At 34.1% G+C, this 25,151-nt stretch overlaps 2 protein-coding genes across 2 annotated transcripts in view; both read left to right on the plus strand.

The window, feature by feature from the left end:
- Window positions 1–595: 595 nt before the first annotated feature.
- Rab23 (RAS oncogene family member Rab23) overlaps window positions 596–25,151 on the plus strand; it is a 46,099-nt gene continuing 21,543 nt past the window's right edge. The window contains exons 1-2 of the mRNA XM_067282016.1: window positions 596–720; window positions 22,900–23,001. Of these exons, the coding sequence (XP_067138117.1) occupies window positions 22,969–23,001 (33 nt within the window). The 5' untranslated portion in view covers window positions 596–720; window positions 22,900–22,968. The remainder of the gene's footprint in view (window positions 721–22,899; window positions 23,002–25,151) is intronic.
- LOC136984880 (uncharacterized) lies at window positions 16,169–17,209 on the plus strand. Its single transcript, XM_067282020.1, has one exon. The coding sequence runs from the start codon at window positions 16,169–16,171 to the stop codon at window positions 17,207–17,209; it is 1,041 nt and encodes a 346-aa protein (XP_067138121.1).

A 25,151-nucleotide genomic window follows, 5' to 3' on the forward strand; every position in this document is an offset into this window, starting at 1 on the left:
TAATTTACTTTTAATTTAAAATTTTTAAATTTGATTTTTTTTTAATCTTTAAGTGGACATTTTAATTAACTTTTAAAAGCTTATCTTGAATTAATGTTTATTATATTGATATTGAAATATTTAAAAATTTATGTAAGAATATTTTTCTCTACCGTGATTTAAAATTAAATTTCGAGTTATTAAATTTCTTTTATTTATTATTTTAAATAATTTATTCGACTCTAATTTAGTTTATAAGTTATTTGAAACCATTTTTACTGCATTAATGAAATATTAATATAACTAAACATTAATTAATTATTAATTTATTTTATAAATTAAATTCTGTTTATTATAAAAAAATTTAACTTTTCCACTTAAATAGGTGACGCGACGATTAAATTCGAAATTCGAAAATAGTATTAAAACAAAATATATATATATATTTAATTTTGAATTAATATTGTGTGAAATAATGGTATTTGTACAAACAACAAGACGTTTTCGCACGTAATTTTTTGGAAAACTTTTTGATGCTTTTCCCCGAATTTCTTTTTTTTTTTTTTTTTTTTTTTTTTAATCCTAAAAACGTTGAGAATTTTTAATTTCAACACCAGGTGGCGAGTGATCGTCTGCTTTTCTCTTCAGTTCAATGTTCGATGTTAATGTTGGGTGTGCGTCAAAACACATTAAAAAGTTAAAATTACTTTTTGATTTTGCTATCAACATTCGGTCATTCAGGTAAATGTTTGCCAATAAAACAAACCTAACTTAATTTATTTCATGTAAAAACGCTTTTATATTGTATATCGTAACCGTGATGATTCCTAAGACCTCGCTATTTCTTTAAATTAAAATAATTTTTTATATGATGATCGCATTCTTTAACATGTTACTCATTAGATTTATTTTAAATACATTTTTAATATATTTCTGTATAATGTTATAAGTGTTCTGCATATGTAAATATGCCCTCTTTTTCAGGTTATCTATCTTGTTGTACTTAATATACTCAAATTAATTAATTTACAGATTATCCTTCTGTACACACTTAAATTTAATGCTTTAGATTTGTTTTTAAATTAGTTTATCAAGTAAAAATACAATCTGTAAACAAGCCACTTTTTTAGCTTAAAGTGATCGTGATGTTTAATGGGTTAAGGTGATAAACGTCATTTTTTCTATTTTTATCCGTTTTGCGGTTTTCTTTTATATTGTATAAGTATCGACTGAAGTGGTTATTGTAATTACTTGTAATGCTGCCGGTGCAGTGTTTCAGTTAATGGTAATAAACAACATGCATGTAGTTAGAGGGGGACCAGAGGCGGTTGATCACCTTAGAAAATTTTGACTGTCCATCCCAAAACTATCCATTGTTCCAAATGATAAAATTCTGTTTTTGGTTAATGTTACCTTAGGTAGCCAAGATGGCAGCTTGTCTCTAATTCCAGCAAGGAAACAGTGGGATGCACATTCTGATCTAACCTAACCTATTCTAATAATTTGTTTGCTAATAATTATGGTAATTTATTAGAATAGGTTAGGTTAGGTTAGAATGTGCATCCCACTGTTTCCTTGCTGGAATTAGAAACAAGCTACCATCTTGGCTACCTAAGGTAACATTAACTGAATAGAATTTACAAATTAGAATGTATCAATGATATTAATTATTCTCTTTTATAAGTGTTTAAACACCTTCAAAATTGTTTATGGGTTTATTTAAAACAGCCCTCTTAGTGCCCTTAGGGCAGATATAATAATAAATATTAATGATGCATTAATTTAGTAATTTCACTTTTTTTTTCAAATATTGCATTATTGTGAATGTGAGTTACACAATATTAATAAAATTTCAGTCTAGTATTTGTGTAATAAGATTGTCAATATTACTTTTATACAGTTGTACATAACAGAGTTAATTATTAACTTTTATTTTTGATTGATTTAAAGAACATAATGACAGTTTATATATGTAATAATATAAAGAAATAATCTTCTCTTTTGTGAAATAAAAATATTCAAATAAGTTAAGCATTTTTGTTTGTTTTTTAAAATTATCTATTATCTGGAACATAATTTTATAAAAAAATAGCATTTAAAAAATTGTAATGGATAGGTTTAACAATAATGTCATTCCTGCTTGGACATAGTGAATGAAAATAAAACTAATTGGTCCTTGTTGTGTCTTACAAGGGGAGGGCACGACCTGGGAAATTCACTTTGGGATGAGACTTGGTATATAGGTAGTACTCCTTTAGGATGTTCAATCCTCAAAACAAGAAAGCGCAATGGCCAGCCAATTTTAAGAAAAAGGCCTTTAAAAATTCGAGCTCAGCTTATGTACTAATAAGTTTCGCTAGGTCAGCAGCTGCTGAGCAGCTCAGTTGACATCGTTCTTGGCTACCGCCAAGTCGTTCAGGGTTCAAATCTTGGTCTCAATTAGTATTTTTTTTTTTCTTTCTAAAAATTTTTTAAAATAAGTATTTTGAATATATATAAATATTAAAATTTTATTATAATAAATAATTTCATTTAAAAAAATGTTTAACACATATTACATGTCATTTTAATTATAATAATACAAAATAATTAATAATAATAGTTATAAATAATTAGTTATGGAACAACAGTTTTCATTTATTATTCTATTGTATCAAATTTTTCGAAGGTTACTACTCTTATTAATTCTCACCACTTAAAAATAAAAAGTATAAAACATGTCTTTTATATTCATCCTTTACTTCCATTTTAACAAAAATAAACAACTAAAATGTTTCCAATTCCAACAGTATTATATAAATGAGATCCAATTTAACACTTCAGTGTGAAAAGTATCACATTAGACTGACATTTTCAACAGCAAAACAAGATTTTTCTCAAGGTCATAAAAATGCGCATGGACTTATGGACTGACCTGATATTTGGAGTGTCAGTTTACTTTTGGATTTCGAAGAGATCATAGTGTTCCGTAATATATCACACCATAATACAAATAGTTTCAATATTTTACAGTAAAATGTCTGTGAATGAAGATACTATCAGTTTACCAACAGTTGATGATGATGATTATTAATACACTTATTAATTATTTTGTATTATTATAATTAAAATGACATGTAATATGTGTTAAACATTTTTTTAAATGAAATTATTTATTATAATAAAATTTTAATATTTATATATATTCAAAATACTTATTTTAAAAAATTTTTAGAAAGAAAAAAAAAATACTAATTGAGACCGAGATTTGAACCCTGAACGACTTGGCGGTAGCCAAGAACGATGTCAACTGAGCTGCTCAGCAGCTGCTGACCTAGCGAAACTTATTAGTACATAAGCTGAGCTCGAATTTTTAAAGGCCTTTTTCTTAAAATTGGCTGGCCATTGCGCTTTCTTGTTTTGAGGATTGAACATCCTAAAGGAGTACTACCTATATACCAAGTCTCATCCCAAAGTGAATTTCCCAGGTCGTGCCCTCCCCTTGTTAGAGATATGCATAGTTTCATAAAAACAATGCAGATAAGTTTTTAAAAAATAAAACAAATTTTCACATTTTTACTATATGAGAAAATGTGCTTATTGGACTGCAATTTGAAAAAATTATAAACCTATAAATTTCCACTGGGAATTCTATCTGTACATCTGTCTTTCCTTAGTCTTGAGAACAGAGTTAGATAGATGAAAGACAAGGCCAGATATGAAAACCTTAGGGACAGGAGGATTAACTATATATATAACAGACATGGGCAAATGTGACTCTTTTTGAGTTACATGCAGCTCTTGCTGAAAGTGTTAATTTCTGCTTTTTATTATTATTTTTACAATTTTATTTCCACAATTTTGTGAAAATGCATAATTATATATATGTAGTAATTTATTTAGTAATTTATTTCCAAGTTGGTACAATAAATTAAATTGACATTTCAAATCTATTCTTTTAAAACAAGTTCTCCACCCGGATGGGGGACACCCTATCCTTCCCTGCCTTACCATACTATCCGCCATGACAGTACAGAACTGCGGCTCCCATGCATTTTGCAAAACCTACAATTTGGGTCCCACTGAACTCTTGCTTGCCCATTTCTGATATATGCAAACCGGAAGTCAAGCTATTTCAATTCATTTCCCCTGAAAGTAGTTAATAGATGACCGGCATGGTTCCATTGCTAACAGAAAAGTATGGTGTACAAGGGCAAGACACTATAGTACTAATTTGAGGTGGAAAGCATATATTTTAAATGAAATAAATTTTAAAAATATGACTAAAAATTCCAGCCCAGCATTGTGACGATGTCACAATAAATAATTGTTTGTACATTTAAATTATAATATTAATATTTTTATCTTTGTGTAATGCAGATGTTTCTGTTATTTTAGATTTTCTGAATTAATAAATCAATCTTTTGTAGATAGTTGCAGATAACTTGGATTATCTAATATTCTCGTATAGGATGGAAGTTTATTTGGTTTGAAAAAATAGTTGAAATTGTTATAATTATTAAAACCAATAACAGTTTCATTTGATTAATTTCCAACATTAATTAGAGATTGTAAAAATTTAGTTTTTCCTAAATTTAGCAAGAGTTGTTATATATTTGTCTTTCTTTCAATTCTTTAAGTCTTTATCTTCTTTTAATTAACAAAAAGTCATCTGCCATGTTAAACAGAAATTTTAATATTTGCAATAGAATCTGATTATCTCAGGTAATATGGACTGATGGTATCTTGGATAACCAAAAGCTTGAAATATATGGATGACTACAACCACTTCAGATTAAAGATTATTAATATAAAATTTTTATATGATATATCACTTTTAAGCTCCTTTTAGTCTATATTCAGAGTGAATTTAATCATATGTAAGAACAACAATTTTTACATTTATTATTATATAGCTAATATGTACAATAGTTTTTAAAAATAAGAATGTGTAATATTGTATTAAGGCATCAACCTACCTCTCGAGGGGACAGTATTGAATCCAGGCAAGCATCCAGAAAATAAACACCACCCACCTAGTGTCAATGGCTACTGATGGGGCACCAAGCTTTCAAGAAGTGGTCTGTCCTGAATGTTAGGCTGTGTCCTTCACCTTTTATACAATTTCTATTGGTCCTGTTAGTGTTATAAAGTTTCTGTTTATACAGGTTTACCCTATAATTGGTAGGATTAAAAAGACACTTTTATGACCATATTCATTAATGATTTAAATTGAAAGTTTTGTAATCTGAGATTTCAATCTGGTAAAATCTGGTAATGCTACATTAAGAATTATTTTACTTTTTATATTCACCAACGAAATTCAACACTTGATTATGAACCCTCAAATTAAAGTGAAGCATTATAAATACTTTGATTTGTAAGAATGCATTATAACATATTTGCACAAACTAAGCATGATTCAAAGTTTAGTAGACAATGGATTCACATGGTAAAAGAAACTATACTAATTTCAAGACATATTAGAATTATTTGCAAAATATAAATAAAGGGGGAGAGAGAATATACCAGTTGCCTAGGAATTATAACACTATAAAATAGTAAGCAATTGATATTTTGTTACATAAATTTAAAAACTAAAGCAAATAAAGATGAAATGGAAAAGAAAGGGTAGAAATTTTTAAAAACTTAAAATCTTGAAATTATGTAATCACTTGTTTATCATAAATGATTACATCATTACAGTATTTCTAGTTTAATATAAATGCAAATGATTATTTTGTTGCTTATTTTCAACCTAGAAGATCTTGAAAGTATCATAAAAATCAAACATTATCCATGTTGTTTTATGAAGAACCACTTATTCTTCTTCATAAAACAACATGGTTAATGTTTTCCAAAACTTGCAATCACTACAAACAAATTTTTAAAATAGAATCTTAACAACAATAGCTATGTTTCAAATCAAACAGACTGGTTCTGCTTGAGAGTCTTACATAATTCAAGTTATCTGCAACTACCTACAAGAGATTTGATTTAGCAATTCAGAAAATCCAAAATGGAAATTACTGCATTATGTGAAGATAAAATATTAATATGAATGTACAAAAAACCAATAAATTGCTTCATATTTTACTATATGAGAAATTATGTTATTATTAACATCTTACAGGCTTTCTTCTTTATTTTTTATTTTATTTGAGAAAATATGCATATTGTTAATATACAACATTGATCCATTAACTTTATTTTTATCTACTACCATGGACATGTATGAGTTGACATCATTATTAAATTTATTCATTACATTCTTAATTATAATATTTTTAGAATTAAAATGCTTTAACATAAAATGTTTAGTTTTATTAATATTTGCGAGCAAAAATTATAATGATTAGAAAACTTTTAATTTTGCAGACTTTCATGTTAGAATTTGTGAAATATCTCAGCAAGTAACAGTAATTTTTAAGGTATTGCATACTCCACACTGAATTGCTGATTTTTATTTTAACTAAAGAGTTAATTGTTCATGAACAATCTTTTGCTATCATATTTTTTAAATTCCATACAGCAGTCTCTTAAAAATTTAAGCTTTTAGCCTAAATTTTTAAGAGAATGATTTAAATATAACAGTAACCATCAAAATTAATCTATATATAATTAAAAAAATAATTGTAATAACTTCTTCAAAAATGTGTTACATTTAAATATGTTGATTTAGTATTCATACTATTCATAATAAATTTATTTTTTAAAAAGAATATCTTTTACATTTTAAATATTTATAATTATTAAAAGAGTAGTAATATTAAGTTCAGATTAATATGAATGATTTAATAAATTAGGAAATAGTTCAGACAGGATTACAACAAAATTATATTACCCTAAGGGTATGATTATTCAGATGTGAATTACAAGCGAGTGTGAGGTTGCAAGCGATAAAGTTCGTGCAAAAGAAAACCATGTGCAAGCGAGAAGTGATAAATGTCGCTGGCGAGAGCGAATTTCTGGTTCTCACACACATCTGACAGGGTTTGATATTTATCGTGTCTCTCCTCTTCTCGCCACATATTCTCGCTTGCTCGGAAAATTCACTCGCTTGCGTCTGCAAGGTCACACCCTAAAGCTATGTTTACATGGTTGCTCTTTCCAGCTATGCCAGCAATCACAACCAGCTCACTGATTTAATTATTTGGTAAATGCCCTCCAAACTCTGTAAATGCATCTGTGATTGACAACAGACTAGTTTTGTTTTCTTTCTGTGCAACTGAAAATGTAGGCATCTTCTGTAACATGTAGCAGCAATGGTTATGGTTGCCTGCATATGGCTAGAAAGCAACTGTACAAATGTAGCTTTACTTAGAAGGGTTTGAGGCTTTGGGCATAGAGCTCTGATAAATAGTTGTAAAATAATTAAAACATTTCTAAAAACATCAACAATGCTTTTTAGCACATTCTTTCTAAAGGTTCTTGTTTAAGAAATCTTTTAATTATACAAACTTTTATTTATCTTAAAAAAGCATAAAAAGAATGGAAATAAAAAGATGAATTAAGATGAATAACTCATCTTAAGAAATTATGGTTAAACATCACAAAGATCTACCACTATGAAATGGAAAATAGAAGTTAACTCAGGAGGGGCATTGTGAGGCCAAAATGCATATTAACTGAAATTGAATAAAGAATGGAAAACTGCCTAGTGTCTGAGTGATCACACTTCATTGTGCTAAAGAAAAAAGAAAAGATACGGTTTTAAATTTACAAAAATGCATTTTTTTTTTAAAGTTAATTCATTGCCCTTGCTAATTTGCTTTAAAATTTTCCAGCACTTCCATCTTTTTTATTGGTCAATGTGTATAAGTATATTGGTTCCACTAAAAGACACATAAAACAATTGCTAGCAGAGCATAATAAGCAATCCACCACCCTATCTGTATATGCTTATTACATATAAGCAAAGTTACATCAGGTAACAATTATAGGGCACACTATATACATCGACCAAATAAAAGATATGAAAATGATGGAAATTTTTAGAGAGGACCAACAAGGGAAATGCAAATTAAAAATGCATTTCACATGCATGTTAAGCCTTTTCGACATATCTTTGACCTCAGTTATGTCAATTGCAAGTGGACACACCAAATTGGGCTGATGTAAAATTTAAATTAAACCAATGTTCTTGGAGCATTACATTTTAAAATGCTAAACCTGAAACATTCCATTTTGGAAGTTTAATCTTGAAGCAGTTCTTAGGAGATTGAAAATGTTTGTGAAATGAATTACACATCTTTGTACTGGACTGATTTAAAGTTTGGAAGGTGTTTATATTTTATTGTAGTCTGGCTCTCAAAAATAAATGATGCAAAAATAAACAAATAAACAAAGCTTACTGGAATTATTTCTATCCGATAAAATAACAACCTTTTTTTTACGTTTCAGCACTATTTTAATTATGTAAAAACGTTTTCAACTGCTTTAAGCAGCCATCTTCAGTTAACCAATAAAATTTTTATTTTTTTTATTGGTTAACTGAAGATGGCTGCTTAAAGCAGTTGAAAATGTTTTTACGTAATTAAAATAGTGCTGGAATGTAAAAAAAAAGTTGTTATTTTATCGGATAAATGATGTACCTGTACATAAAAATGTAATACTAAGAAATAATAAAACTTACAAGCAATTTCAATAGATTAACTTATTTGCCTCAAGTAAGAATGGAATAGAACATACATTAAAAAAATTCTTATTTAATCTTATAATAATAAGATTTTTAAACAGACCATGCTCAGCAAATAATTAGCTTACTACAACACATCTTTCTTGTTGCTGAGATAGTTTTATTGAAAACTACTGTTTTCAGCCTTTTCTATAGGCCAACCTCAGGATTAACGAGAGAATTGGAACATTGGAGTTTCATTAAATAGAATGCATATGTTCAAATTCAAAAAATTGACAATGGAAAAATAAGAAGATAAGTGAAAAAAAAAATATATATATATATATATACATATACATATACACAAATATACAATAAAAAAGCAAAGTCAGATGTAGTAGTAATAGAAATAAAAAATAAAAATAAATCCACTAATAATACTTTAAATAAACATTGAAATAAATTGTTAAGGTATAATTGATGAAACATAACTATACACTAAGATAAGATTATGAGTTCATGGCAAACTTTTTGACTATGAATTTCCAAGCCATTGGTAGGCCTTTTGCGTCCCTTGCATTTATGCATGCCTCTTCGAGTTTGCTCTTGTAAATTTCAAATTTTTCAGCTGTCTTTGCTAATGTTGGGGAGCACAAGGGTTTGACAATAATTGCTTCATCCGATTTTACTATCAATTCTTGGGTCTGTGCCATCTGGGAAAGTACTATTGTGTTGGAAATGACGTCACAACAGTACAGTGGGTGATCGGATAACGAACAATTTTGCAAAACATTGTTATGTTCAGACAATGAACACATGTTCGGATACTGAATACTTTACAGGACAAACACAAGAAGAAGCTACATAAAATATTGAATACTGATTGGTCTTCCCTTGTCTTCAGGGAACAATTTGAAACTTTTCGAAGTGCGGGAGATGTCGACATCAACGCTCATACCTAGTATGTACTGATCAGATAGTATTCCTCCAAACTTTGAAACTCTCACTTGTAATTCCAGCCTTTTATTTTTCTGAGAGAAACAATTCTTTTATACGAAGGCTATTTTTTAAATAAGGTCCGTTTTTTAATAAAAAGAAAAATACTGTAAATATCGTTAAAATATATTTTTCTCCATATTCTACATACTTTTATCTACTTTTCTACATAATTTCCATTTTGTTTAAACATTTGTCATACCGCTCAACAATTTTTTGAATTCCGACTTCAAAGAAATCTGCCGCCTGCCTGTCAAGAAGCCCAATCCACGACTGCAGTTTTCACTTCTTCCTCGTTGAAATGTTGACCACCAAGGAACTCCTTTAAGTATCGAAACAAGTGAAAATCACTGGGTGCAAGGTCTGGACTGTGTGGATGATCGTATCGAGTCAAAACGATAAAGCACTGTTTAATCTTTTTGTTTTGTGATCGTCAGAAAGCAGTCTTGGAACGCACCGAGAAAACAATTTTCAATAATTCAGTTTCTCTGAAACAATGGTATACAAAACTGATCTTGAAATCTGTGGAAATTCAATTGATAACGTTGAAATCGTGAATCGTCGGTCCTCTCGAATTTTGTTATCCACATCACGAATCAAATCTTCAGAAATCAGAGAAGGTCGGCCAGGGCGTGGCTCGTCGTTCACATTAACTCGCCCATCCTTGAACATTCTTACCCATTTTCGAACTTTACTGTCACTCATAGCATTATCACTGTAAACTTCACAAATCTGATGGTGAATTTCCGCTGCTGCCAAGTTTCTTGCATTTAAGAATCGAATAACAGATCGTATCTCACACTTGGTAGGAGATTCAATTTTCTTAAACATTTTAAACTTCTACAGCTTGGCATACAGACAGACGATATGGCTGCAAATGGCGTCAAAACGTGCGCTAAGCTTGCTCGGAGCAGAAGCGCATGCATACTGCCGTGATTGCGCATTATTCTCACTTTTATTCACAAACGGACCTTATTTAAAAAATAGCCCTCGTAGTATTTGCAAGACTGTCAGGCAGACACTCGTTAAGTTTTGCGTCAGTTTTTATTTTCAAAAGGTGAGAGTATAATAGCAAAAGTAAAGAGTGGGCAGAAGATGTCTGATGTTGCTGGGCAGTAATGGCTTATACAGCTAGTGGAACTGAGTTGAGTGCCACCTGTATGCAGGCAAAAAAAACTGCTTCAGGAAAACTCGTGAGTGTTTGGGTTGGATACGTAATGAAACGCAGTGCTTGTTTTCTTCCTGTGATAACGAACCACAGCTTTCTGCCACACAAAACTTCAAAAAAATAAATGTTGTGTGGTTGGTTGTAGTGTTACCTATATTACTTCACCGCCAGGTACAAAGTTAACCAGTAATGTGTGATAGTATTTTTTAAAAAATCAATATTAATATTGATAATATGACATACGTATGTGCAGAATCAATACATTAAATCAAAATGATCTACAGTCACTTCTCAAGTTACGGCCACCTCGACTTACAACTATTCACACTTACGACAAAAAATTTTATTAAAAAATTTTAAAAATGTATCAATTTTTTATAGTTTTCGTCAAATATATATCATATACATATATATCTTGCGATTGATTGTGTCATCTTTAGTTTTGTTCTGCAGTTAGTTACCCTTCACGTGTGCTTGTGTAAGATGGCTGTTTTGTTGTTAAGTATAGTCACTTCTCGACTTACGACGATTTTAACTTGCATCTGAAGTTGTGGAACCAAACCCCACCATAAGTCGAGAAGTGATTGTATTGACTAATGCAGACATTACTTTGACCGTAAACTGCTGAATGTATGTATATATATTATTTAAATATATACTTATAAATAATGTATAAATTTATAATTTATCAAATTTCTATTTATTAAAATATATATAGTGTTACATACAAAATTCATACAGGATAAATTCATATATTGCAAGAATGCTATTATTCCTCAACAACAATCAAATAAACAAAATGTTGAAACAAAGGTGATGAACATGAAGTATTAACCTTTAAAATTATCACATTGAAAAATCATTGGTAAGATCATAATCATCAGAATCTTCCTCACTAGAATGTTTTTGTATGGTTGAAGTAGATGATTTCCAAGTGTAACATTTTATTGTTGTTGCTTTTAAGTAGCTCCTTTGCTAATAACAGTGTTTCACAGGAATTGGTAAGAACTCGATTTTGTAGTTTAGTTTTTATTAAATTTAATTGCAAAAATATACGTTCAACTGTTGCACTTGAATGAGAAAGTGATAAAAACATATATGTACTGCCAAAGTAAAATAAAAAAATATAGAAATATAGAATAAAAATGAATGTTTTGAAAGGTACTAAGTTGAAAGAAAAGCTATTAGGATTTCGTGTATGGTACTAGTAAAATGGTGTTGGGTATCTTGGTACTGGAACAAGTAAAAAGATACTAAATTAGTACAAAAGTACTAGGTGGAACAACACTGGTGCCGCTTTTGTAGCCCCGATTGTGTCATCCTGGCGTTGCTGCTAGTGGTGCCTCGATCTAGTTTTGCTGTTCCTTCTATTAGCTCTATACAGATCTACAGTTACAGTTACAGTAGTGATGGCCTTGCTTATCAGCATAACCCGGAAAGCAAAAGGAAGGGAGGGGAGGGGAGAAGAGGAGAAGGGAGGAAGGAAAGGGAAACAGAGGAGGGAGGGGAGGGAGGGAAAGAAACGAAGGAAGGAAGAAAAGTGGTTGGGGATCACATGGGGCTAGATGGGACCAAATGTATAAACACAAACAACATACATAATCAGTGCTGCTAAGCAGCTAACTAGTAATACAACAAATGAGTATATACAAGATAATCAGGAATACATGACAATTTACAGTACCGTACTAATGGCTTAATACACTTGGAGTTAAGCCCTTACAAACGCGTAATGAGAAGAACAGTATACAACAGAATGATCCCGAGAATTTAAGAACCCTACCTTAATTGATGCCATAGAGACTGCCAAACAAAGTTACCACTTTACCAAGTCGCAGCAGTACTGTTGACTACCACACGGGGGAGATCCTTGTGCACACTGTTAGCTGAGAATATTAATCTTATATACAAAGTCCACAAGGGCTTTATAAATGTCTTTGTTTTGAGGAACAAGTCCGGAGAACATGACCACACTTTGCGTTCTGCTGAGACCGCTGCAATAAGGCTACATCATTCCATGTTGTAGTGAGGCATCTATAAAGGAGATGAGCACTATCCCCCAATTCCCTGAGCGAACTGGGGCAGTACCCATTACAATTATTTAGGAAGCGTACCAGATACGCACACAAGTTGCCATGGTTGGTCAATAGTTGAGTAAGCTCGTAGGATGGGGTGATGTAGAAGAACTTCGCCCTTTCCTCCAGCGATAGAAGGAAACTGTGCGTGGTCCTGCCAGTCGAACTATTATCCCATTGACGTTACCAGCAGCTAAGAAAGTAGCTCTGCAGTTCTGTTAAAACCCAGCTGACTGGGACACTAGAGTAAGCACTTGAGTTTATGTTGGAAATTGCCTTTCTAGCGAGGAAGTCTGCACGATCATTTCCCTTGCTGCCAGAATGTCCTTTTATCCACACCATTGTGATGTCCGATGCCCGATCCAATGATGCCAATGTACTGACTGAAATGTCCGTGTATGCCTCGACCCCGGGCATAAGTGCTGATCTGCAAAACGCAGAATTGATTAAACTCTCCCACCGATTGGACCATCTGTGATCCCTGGAAACTCTGGAAATATACAAAGCTGGACTGCGCACAACCTGCATCAATTCTAAAGATGCGTGTAACATTTCTCAAGCTTGGAAGTTTTGTTACGAAGGGGATGTTCCCCATAGCTCTATTTAATGTACAGTACATCCCTATCCCTTCGTTTATATATGGAATGTAATTACATTGTGTTTTTGCGCCACACGTATTACGTATGTCAACAACATGTATGATACCATGGCAACACGAATGCGCAACGGTTCTATTCGAAAATTTGAATACGTTCTAAAAGAGTTTTGAACTTGTAACGAATCTCAATATTTAGAACCTGAGGAAGACCGAGTTAACGGTCGAAAACGTTTGTTTTCAATTACTATTACTGGTTTTTTAAAAGGTTGTTGAGTGTGAATTCTTCGATTACACCAGTACACAAGTCGAACCTTTACTGATGATGATGTTAACTATTGGGAGGTTAATGTTACGCTTATTAATTTGATGTAATGCCACCTTGCTATCCGTTATGATTTTTATCTTGACTTTACTGAATAGTCTGGGCATCTTCTGGATGTACTTGAGTGTCTTTAAGATGGCCAGGGACTCTGCCTGGTTATTACTACAGTGATTGTCTAACCTGAAGTACTGTTGGTGGAGAACCTTACTGCCCTGGCTATACACCACCGGTACCACTCCAGCCTCCGGTACCACGTCAGTCCAAGACCCGTTGGTGTAGATACTAACCCCTGCAGAGTGGGGGACACCACCCTCTAGGAGAATCTCACAGCTGGGTCCTATGGTTGGGTACAGAAGCTTGCTACTAGCTGTCCTCTTTAGAAGTGTTGAACACGAGGTCATGTTATTAACCAATCACATGGTTTCTTTTCCACCTTTATTTAGTTGATTAATATGGCTAAATAAAGGTGGAAAAGAAGCCATGTGATTGGTTAATAACACGATCTCATGTTTAACACTTCTAAAGAAAATCTAGTACAACATGGTTTCACAACAAATGAACACTAGCAGTCCTATCGATACCCTTTTCTATTAGAAAGTCTGTCAGTTTTGCAACGCTGTCCCCTTTATCAATCCAAGTCATCCTGGCGTTGAAGCTTTCTCTGGTTAACTCCTTGCAAAACAATCGTTTCAGAGTATGGAAGAGGTATAATTATATGCTGAATATGTAAATCAATCGGCAGGAGGTTGGCTATGGCTAGGATACCTTCTGTTGGGACTGTCTTGTAGGCCTGTACAATGGACAATGCTGAAAGCCACTGTAGGGAGATGAGTGGGAGTGGTTCACACAAGGCCTTATGTGAACCACTCCCACTCTGTATCCCCAAACCTCACAACCATAGGTGGCAATTTGCTGAGTGACCATAAGATATATGGTTTTGCCTTGTAGTTCAGCCCCATTGTTCCTACATATGGAGGCCAGGGCCCATGCAGCTTTTGTCTTCTCATATGCATAATACACATGCTCTTTCCAGAGCAGCTTATGATCTATTAGGAGTCCTAGGTATTTTATTGAGTTGGAATGCTTGATGCAGTAACCGTTGATAAAAATCAACTGTTATGGGCTTTTTTCAGGGATTCCCTTTTGGGAAGACTATGCTATTACACTTACTGTAGTTTATCCGGAGGTTTATGCACTTGCTCCAGTCGTGAAATTGGGTGAGAAGATTTGAGTTCATGGACTCCTGTAGCTTTTCCTGGTTTGGGTGGGACATTACTACAATTGTGTCGTCCACATATAGCTTGTATTCTGGTGTTATTAGGCTCTCCATCCTACATGTTAAGGAGGCTGTTATAAAGGATATTCCATAACAAGGGTCCTGTCTCTGAGCCTTGTGGGCAGTCCCTATTTAATGGGCGAGTATTCACCAGCCTATTTTTGCTATAAATGGCCACATTGGAGTCTTTTAAGTAGCTTTGGATAATCCTATAAAGGTTACCTGGGCAGTTGACATTGCCAAGCTGGTATAGAATCTCTGGCCACCAGGTGTAGTCAAAGGCTTCTTTAAAGTCGATTGCTACTAGGAGAGTATAATTATCTGCCTTTTTGGTGGTATTTATGTATTCAGTCAAGTTGTCCAGGGCCTTCACTGTGCTTTTCCCTTTCCAGAAACCAAACTGGAGTGGGTGGAGAAAATTTAATTGGTCTGGGTGGAATTTGACCCTACTTATAACAAGGGAGTCCAGGACATTACCAAAGAAGGGCAAAAGGGAGATCAGACGGTAGTCAGATGGCACCGAGGGTACTTTATCTGGGTCTTTTGGAATTAACTTTACTGAGATCTTTTCCCAGGAGAGTGGGAAGTACCCAATCTATTAAAAATCACCTGGAATGTTGTGGAGAGGACCTCATATACCTCTTTCGCCATCTGCCAAGTTATATTATCTGGTCCTGGCACCTTGTGTGATTTGATATTCTTGAATTCTTTCTGTGCTTCCCTAGTGCTAAATGTCTTGTCATCTGTGAGACCTTTGTAGGTCTTTGTAGGCCTTTAGTCTAATATTCCTTTGGCCCTCCAAATCCTGGCGTGGGGTATCCTGCAGAAAGAGCTCTTCCATTATTAGCTCACAAGATTCCTCTTCACTCCAACACCGGGGATGAAATACTAAATACCGAACCTGTTACCGGTGTAATTTGCGTGAAAAAATCTTCTTTCCACAAACGTTTTCGAGCTTTCCAAACAGCTCTTCTTCAGGTAGAGAAAAAGGTTCCGACGAAATACTTCGAAAAAAGACGAAAAAAGAACGTTCATAACCTACTTTCTCCTCACCTCAAGGACTACCCATACACCATCGATAACCCAGTTGAGCTCATCCACCTCCTTCGGGTTGTGCCTTCGACGCCGCAGTATATTACCGTGCTAGACTTTAAATCTATGTACCCGTCGGTGGAGCTCCCTCCAGCTTTTTGCTCCCTTAGGGACATTTTGCTTAATTTGACTCAAGATCAAGCATTACACCACCAAGTCATTGACTTAGCCCATCTGATCTGTTATAATTCTATCTTTGCGTTCGACGGAGAGGTCTACAAACAACAAAGAGGAGTCCCCATGGGTAGCCCAGTATCTGGGGACCTATGCGAAATGGTCGTTAGGCAACTGGAACAAAAAATACTTCCGCTGTTCCTCCCGAACATCTTACTCTATAGGAGGTATGTGGACGACATCCTCATCATGTGGAGGACAATACCTGACATCTCTAACTTCGTACAAACCGTTAACGATAATCCCTACGGCCTAACGCTGGAAATGGAACAATCTAGCAATACTGAGGTCCATTTTTTGGATATAAACATTAAAGTAGAAGGATCCGCCATCGTCACGTCGGTATACCGTAAACCTTATGCCGACCCTATATACATACCGGTAGGTTCATCTGACCCATTCACCTACAAGGCTGCAGCATTTAATACTTTGATTAAAAGGGCCTTTTCCCACTCGTCCACCACGCAAGCCCTCAACACCGAATTGAATTATATCAAGAGGATAGCAGCCAAGCACGGTTACCATGGTCTGACACACCGTCTAATTGAGCGACTTCAACGCTCACAATACGCACCCACTACGCGTACGAGGACCAACACTGACCAGGATGAACGTACACGCCTCCCAGTCACCTTTAACCCATATGTTAAAGCGATATACGCTGAGATCGCTGGAAAACAACAACTACAAATAGCCTATAGAAGAGGCCCGACAATCTACGACATCCTCAGAAATGAAAAAGGCAGTCCAGTCCGTGGCAGGCTTCCTGGCGTGTACTCTATCCCGCTGAAAGATAACAGATGTAACGAGAGCCTTGTATATATCGGCTCAACCAAGCGATCTTTAAATACCAGAGTGCAAGAACATCAGGCGGACCTTCGGCACGGGCGGTACACCACGGCCCTAACCACCTTTGCATCTGATCCGATATAGAACCGGAGTTCGACAAAGCTGACATCATCGACACTACGCCCCACCTGGACCAACTAAAATGGCGGGAAGCTATATCCATCTGTAAGGCTAACCATCGGACCACATGTATAAATCGGAAGGATGAGATTAATCTTTCTATAGCGTGGCAGGCCCTCATAAACAACGATCTATAAATAGCAACATCGGCGCACGAATGCGCATGTCCACCTTAATGTTCGTTTGATATGCGAGTTCCGTAATTTTTGTTTAAACATCTGCATTCTATTTTTAGATTCCGTTTTTATTTAAATGTCTACGTTCTTTTTTTCGTCTTTTTTCGAAGTATTTCGTCGGAACCTTTTTTCTCTACCTGAAGAAGAGCTGTTTGGAAAGCTCGAAAACGTTTGTGGAAAGAAGATTTTTTCACGCAAATTACACCAGTAACAGGTTCGGTATTTAGTATCACAAGATTCCCTTACTGAGCTGGTAAATGACCCGTCCTTTTTCTTCATTGTTGGTGGAATACTGACAGCTTCTTTTTTCCTCACTATATAATAAGGGGTGGATCAAGGGTTGCTCCCACACCTTTCTGTACAAAACTTGCCAGGCTTTAGACCTACTGGTATTTATCAGCCTTTTATATTGCCTGTATTTGTTCTTGTATTCTTGCCTCTTATGTTTCTTCTCAGTAAGGTCTTCTCTTTGGAATTTCCTTTTGTACCTTCTTACCTCTTCTCATCCTGTTAAGCTCCATGTTCCACCATGGATTATTTTTCTTTATTACTTTAATTTTAGTGGCCTCCTGAAAAACTCTGGATTATGTTCGACAGACAGCTTACCATAAAGTCGATTTTTTTTTCACATGAGATATTGATCAATGGGTCCGGCTTCCACATTTTAGTTAGGTTTTGTCCAAAGAGTTCCCAGTTTGTTAGGTTGACAATTTTAAAGCGATCACGAACCTTACTATCTTCAATGTCTGAGGATTTAGTTGTGATCACTAGCAGAAATAGTATCCAAAGTATTACAGTCTACTTTTCTGGTCAGCAGGGCAGTGTTGCCTAGACTAATGTCCACCCAGCTCTCCCCACTTTGGCGGAGAAGGTTGGTAATGGGCTACTATTAAGGGAGAACAAGTAATGCCCGGCTATGAATTCCATGAGCAGATATCCCCTGGGATCCTCAATTGGGCTGTGCCATAAGTGTGATTTTGCATTAAAGTCTCCGGTTATAAGCACCTGTTCTTTTTTCAGATAATCCATTGTATGGCTTAGCATATTCAATGGGGGATGAGGTTATCTCCTGGCAGGCAATAAAAAGAGATTATATAAAGACAATCAGCACTAGTGTCAATCCTTACTGTTGTATAGCACTGATTCGAGTGCTGAGCTATCAGTTGTGCGGTAATATCTTTGTTATAAATAACTAGCCCGGCCTTAATATTTCCATCCGGGTACTTCACCACATATACTATTGCCAAGCCCAACATTGCCACCTTTTTATCATAAACATATGGCTCCTGGAAGCAGAGAACATCAACCTCATGATCATGGATCATTTGGAGGACCTCTGAAGATGCTGCCTCCGACCTATGGAGGTTGATTTGGAGTAACCTTATACCCTTCCTGACATGGCTGTCACTGGAAACAGAGATGCTGTGGAGCTTCGTTGCAGTCATACTAGCCATTATTAGGGTTACACAGATACAGGGAGGGCCCTTTAATAACTCGTGTTAGCTATCACTTGAGTTTTGTACCATTTCATGCAGCGGCAGTTTGCAGCAAAGGCATTATGATCTGTATCTAGTTTTTTACTTGTTGGGTTATCCTTATTAATGCAAATATCCAATATGGTAGCTGTTTTATATATTTTCGTAAATGTCTGTCTCTTCAATCCAAATAAAAAATAATTTTAATAGACTATCACATAGCCATCAGGTTAGGTACTTCTTTTATTATATTTCCATATGCATTTCAGGCTTATTTAATTTCTAAGTCCTCCTTCAGTGCAATTCTAACAAGGGGCTCACCATTTTATTATGAAAATTTTTCATCCCATTCATATGATACTTCTGGTTCTGTTTCACAAACCATGGGCGTATATCAGATAATATTAAAAATTTTTCCTTAAATAAGATTTCCTTTGTGAATTTTATTGTCATATTTAAAAAATTTTTTTAATATTATCCGATATATGACCATGGTTGGTGAAAACAGAACCAGAAGTATATGAATGGGATGAAAATTTTCATAAAAAAACAGTGAGCTCCTTGTTAGAATTGCACTGAAGAAGGGATTAGAAATTAAATAAGCCTGAAATGCATATGGAAATATAATAAAAGAAGTACCTAACCTGATGGCTGTGTGATAGTCTACCGAAATTACTTTTTATTTGGATTAAAGAGACAGACATTTATGGAAATATCCTTATTAAATTTGGCACAGTTGGAGCATTTTGGCTCTTTGTCTCAATTTGGACAATCCTTTAATGATCTATGCTTATGCCCACAGTGGCTACATTTATGCCTTAAATCACATCTAGTAGATATGTGCCCATATCCACAGCAGTTAAAACACCTTAATATTGGTATGTGGTCATCCACCATTATCGAATTCCAACCTATTGCTACATGCCCAGTTTCAATGAACCTGCGTCTCAAATTAGGGGATACTGAGAAGATGGTATGCTGCACGTTCTGTGTTTTGGGGTGATGAACCTCACTAAAGAGCACTCTGCCTTGAAGGACTTCATAGAATATTGCTCACTTACCTTTGAGTTCTGGTAGATGAAAAGATCCTCCATCAGTTCCTCACTTTGCAGATCTTGTGGTAGATTCAGAAGGATTATCCTTGGAAACTTTTTTTTTCCCTTACCTCTATTTTTTCAGCTAACTGGGTATTCTTTTCTATTGCCACTTTTAAGGCCATGGTATCTTTATATGTTTTCACCTCCAAGGAGAAATCACCACTTGGAAATGGCCTAATGTTACCAATATTTAGGCCTATTTCCCTTGGTGATGTGTTTTCTTGAAGCAATGCCATTTAACTCCTCTGTCACCGGCTTTGACTTGTTCTGAGCTTCTACTGAGGAGATGATTAACCTGTGGGCATCTCCTTTGTTGACATCCACTCCTCCTGTCTACCTGCATTTCCATTAATTAGTCTTGTTTCCCTGCTGGCCTTTTTGCTGCTTTTCTTTACTATATCTGAATATAGCTGAGGGGTTATCTGAGGTGTCGCAATGACTTCCTTTTGCCTCATTTCAAGAATGATACCAAACAACTGATTTGCTGCCACATGCATTCTTATTGCTGCAATATGGATTACTGCTCTTTCATTGCTTCTGACATTCTGACTAGTATTGTTAGGAATTCTTGTCATGATTGTTTCTAAACAAGATTTGATATTAGAGAGAAGTTCTTCTTCCACATAATCTACATTTGGTTGTTCCGAACCACTATGGGTCAGACTTCCTAATACATCCACATTTGATTGCTTTGCCATATGAGAAGGGGGAACTCACAGCAAATACCAAAATTGTGCAAGACCTGATGAACCAAGCCAAGTGGCTTGAAGCTAATCCCTTACTAGAAAAACAGTCTGAACCAATCCATAGTATTGTATGCAAACAGAGGTATCTCCCTGTTACTGAGATGGAGCATTGACGTGACGAGGTCCTTGGAACTTCCAGGAAACACATTCATGCTGAATCGGTGCCAAACATGCTGAATGGCTAATCCCAAAAGTAAGAAGAGTAAGAAAACGAAAACACTGGACGCTTCCTAAGCATGGCTGACGCTAAGCATGGCTGACAGTAGGGTAAAACACCCCAGATACCATTCTCAAAGTCCCAGAAAACAGCCACCAGAACCGCTAAAAGCCACACGCCACACAGCTAAACCACGCTGAATGGCTGCACTTACCACATGGAGGCACCAAGTCCTTTGTTTAACAGTACTTATTTACTTATTTCAAGTTGATATTACTCAGCTATCACTTGATGAATTGAAACCAAATTTGGACAGTATGTAACATACCTGCCATACTTAGCAAAGCCATCAAAAGTTTGAGAAAGACACACACGGGGGTCCGATGGGGGCTGACAAAGTTCCAAATATTTAATCGCTGATAAATTGGAAATTACCAATCAGTAAAATTTTTCACGTACATTTAGAGCTTAAAATGCCAATTTCAACGATTTATAGATATTCAGTATTGAAGCAAAACTCATCGAGAAAAGCCGATCAATAGTGGAGCCTAAGTTGCACACTACATACCAGACTCTATACAGATCTACAATAGGCTGCAGTTCAGTCTTATGTAAGAAAGATACAGTATAATTAAGCAGCTAAAGGAGTAACAAAACTCGCATCTGAGAAATAAAGAACATTGAAGAGCTCATAATGGAACCTGAAACAGATCTGATGACAGAAGAACACCAAGAACTCTTGAATGAAGAACACCAAGAAACTTGGCAAGATAGGTTTTCTTCTGAAAAAGAGGATTAATGCCAATATCTGCTATTAAAGATCTTTTGAAGAAGTGGGAGGATGTCAGAATAATGGTCAACTGTCTTAGAATGGCATCCAAACCAAGATGAAGTTAATAGGCTTGACGATCTCTACAATTACAATGCTATTAATTACTTCTGAAAAATCCTGAAGAAGAGAGAAGAGCAATTGACATTAGACAGATTCTTTAACCCCCACAAATGGAAAAACATGACTAATAAAAATGCAAGACTGTGTATATATGTATTTTTATTATTACATATAAATAAACGTAGTAAGAAAGTATATATTTTTTTATTTTTTGGAGTCTCCAGAATGAATGAATCAAATTCCCATAAAAACCTGTGGTAAATTGATAATCAGTTAATGAACAATTCAGATAGTGAACAAAGTCTTGGAACAGATTGTGTTCGTTAACCGATCACCCATTGTACTTTCCCAGATGGCACAGACCCAAGAATTGATAGTAAAATGGGATGAAGCAGTTATTGTCAAACCCTTGCTCTTTCCAATGTTAGCAAAGACAGCTGAAAAAATTGAAATTTACAAGAGCAAACTCGAAGAGGCATGCATAAATGCAAGGGACGCAAAAGGCCTACCAATGGCTTGGAAATTCATAGTCAAAAAGTTTGCCATGAACTCATAATCTTACCTTAGTGTATTGTTATGTTTCATCAATTATACCTTAACAATTTATTTCAATGTTTATTTAAAGTATTATTAGTGGATTTATTTTTATTTTTTATTTCTATTACTACATCTGACTTTGCTTTTTTATTGTATATTTGTATTTGTGTATATATATATATATATATATATTTTTTTCACTTATCTTCTTATTTTTCCATTGTCAATTTTTTGAATTTGAACATATGCATTCTATTTAATGGAACTCCAATGTTCCAATTCTCTCGTTAAGCCTGAGGATGGCCGATAGAAAAGGCTGAAAACAGTAGTTTTCAACAAAACTATCTCAGCAACAAGAAAGGTGTGTTGTGATAAAGTAATTATTTGCTGAGCACGTTCAGTTTAATGTTAGTATGGCAGAACCAGTTGACTATTACAGGAAGTATAGAAAGTTAACATTAAGGCTGGTGAAGACTAATTGCAAATTGGAGTTCTTAAGGGAATATTTCAAAAACAAAGTATTTCCAATGTCTATATATAGTATTCTGTATATAATTTAAATTTATTATTTCAGATTAAATTGAAACTTTAAATCTAATGGAGTTTTGAAAATGCCTTGGAAAATTAAATTTTGAAAACAATCATGCGAGAAGAAGACATAGAAACAGCAATTAAGGTAAGAAATAATTCTCATTTTACAAGATTTAAACAAATGACTTCTGAATAAAAAAAACAAAGAATTTTTATAGGAATTTAGAGTCTTTAAAAAGCAAGAAACTATTAAAAGTAGTTACTTGCATTTAACAATGACAAAAGTTCCAGTTGTTAAATGTGCAAAAATCAACAAAATACAATTAGTCTCAAATTTCAGGCAGACTTTGTCTTCAATTTTGGTAGTAATAATCTCTATCAGACGAAAAAATTACCAAAATAGTCTCAACTTGATTAAAAGGGGAAAAATCTAGCAGAACGAAGTGCTTAATCAATGCTTAAATGACTTGTAATATAGCAATTACACCATGTCAGTTACTGTTGACCAGTACATCTAAAAAAATCATTTATACAAATTAATGATGTCATAATAGTTTAATTTTACAAATTCATAAAATTTTTATATAATGCATTCAGAAAACAAATTTATTATGAATTTTTATTTATATATATTAAAACTATTATTTATAATTTCAAATATTTTTTGGGATGAAAATTATATTTAAGCAAATTAGCTAGTTAACTAGGACAGTGATTCCCAAACTTTTTTGATTCTCAATGCCTTTGCTAAATCCAGATTTTTCCAAGGCGCCCTATGTCAAATTCTAACAACTACAATCTGCGAAATAGTGAAATGGCCAATATTTTTTTAAATTAGAGAGTTAGGACATTAAGTAAAAAATAAATAAAACACATATTTAAGATAATAACAAATTTTATTGAACAAATTTAATTAATTATAATTAGTGGGATAAATGAGCCTGTTAATCACTGCATATTTTCTCAAATCTTGGAATCAAACTGGACACAGCCACTCTCATTTCCTTCTCCACATTGATTTTTGTGCAATGCTTAGTTTTTATCACAGCAACATACTTGCACAAATAAGAAGTTGCAAATGGAATTAAGTTTCTCTGAGCTTTACCATGCAGAAGGGATATTCATCTTTTACTGATATCCAAAATTCAGTTAATTGCATACTGCTAAATTTTGTTTTCAACCTATTGTCGCAAAACATCTCAATAAGACACTCTTTTTCTGCAGCAGTAAATTCAGACAGAGCACTGGCATTAAATGGATCTTGAATCCATGAAAATTTATTGATATCATTCTGAAAATATTTCTCAAACCAGGTGATAAGCTATGATAAATGTTCTTCAAAAATAGATTTCATATCTTGAGAGAAATCAATTCTGTTGGAGGTCAAAAACTGTTGCAACAAGGAGAAGTATTCTTTTCCTCCATCTTCATTTATTTTTCTTTTTCATAGTTTTAATTTTTTTATAAAAGGTGAAATTTTCTCAATCGCTTTTAAAAGATACATGCAGGGAGAGATTCAGAGCATTCAGCTTTTCAAAAATATCATAAAAGTATGCTAGTTTTACCAAACAATCTTCATTTTCACAAAATTTTCAGCATATTTGTGGTCTTTCTCTTTAAGAAAAATATAAATTTCCTGTTGCAGTTTAAATGTACGAGAGTACAAGAGAAAACATTACCTCGAGAGAGCCATTGCTTTCTTGTGGTAATGTTTTGTACTTTCTCAAAGTGCTGTAGTACAACAAAGATGTGCGCTCAGATCCCATATCCTTACATAGTTTTCTGAAAAATCTTACCTTTAACAGCTGCATTTTTATAAAGTTTACTACATTTAATACATATTCTAAGGCCTGGTTCAATGCAGGACTCAGATATTTTGATGTGGGTGCTTCCCTGTGAATAATGCAATGGGTCCACAGTGCATCGGGGTCTTTGCTCCGAAAAAGTCTTGCAATCCTCCATAACACTTGGACATAGAACAAGCACCATCAGTACAGATATCAATGTATTTGGTCCACTCCAAATTATTTTTGGATATAAAAATACAAGTATCAAAGATCTCGAACAAGTTGTGAGCCTTACACCAGCAGTGATACTTTTACAAAAGAGATGATCTTCTACAATGTTATTACTACCTATAAACTGTATGTAGCAAATCAAGAGAGCATCATTATTATTATCTGTGACTTCATCAAACTGCAAACCCTTCCATTTTCTTATTTTCAATTAACTGTACATTGGAGGTTTTTTTGCAGTGTGCTGTATTCTGCGACTGATGGTGTTATTGGACAAAGG

The sequence above is a fragment of the Centruroides vittatus genome, unplaced genomic scaffold, assembly GCF_030686945.1.
Source record: "Centruroides vittatus isolate TY-2023 unplaced genomic scaffold, ASM3068694v2 contig_936, whole genome shotgun sequence".
Lineage (NCBI taxonomy): Eukaryota > Metazoa > Arthropoda > Arachnida > Scorpiones > Buthidae > Centruroides > Centruroides vittatus.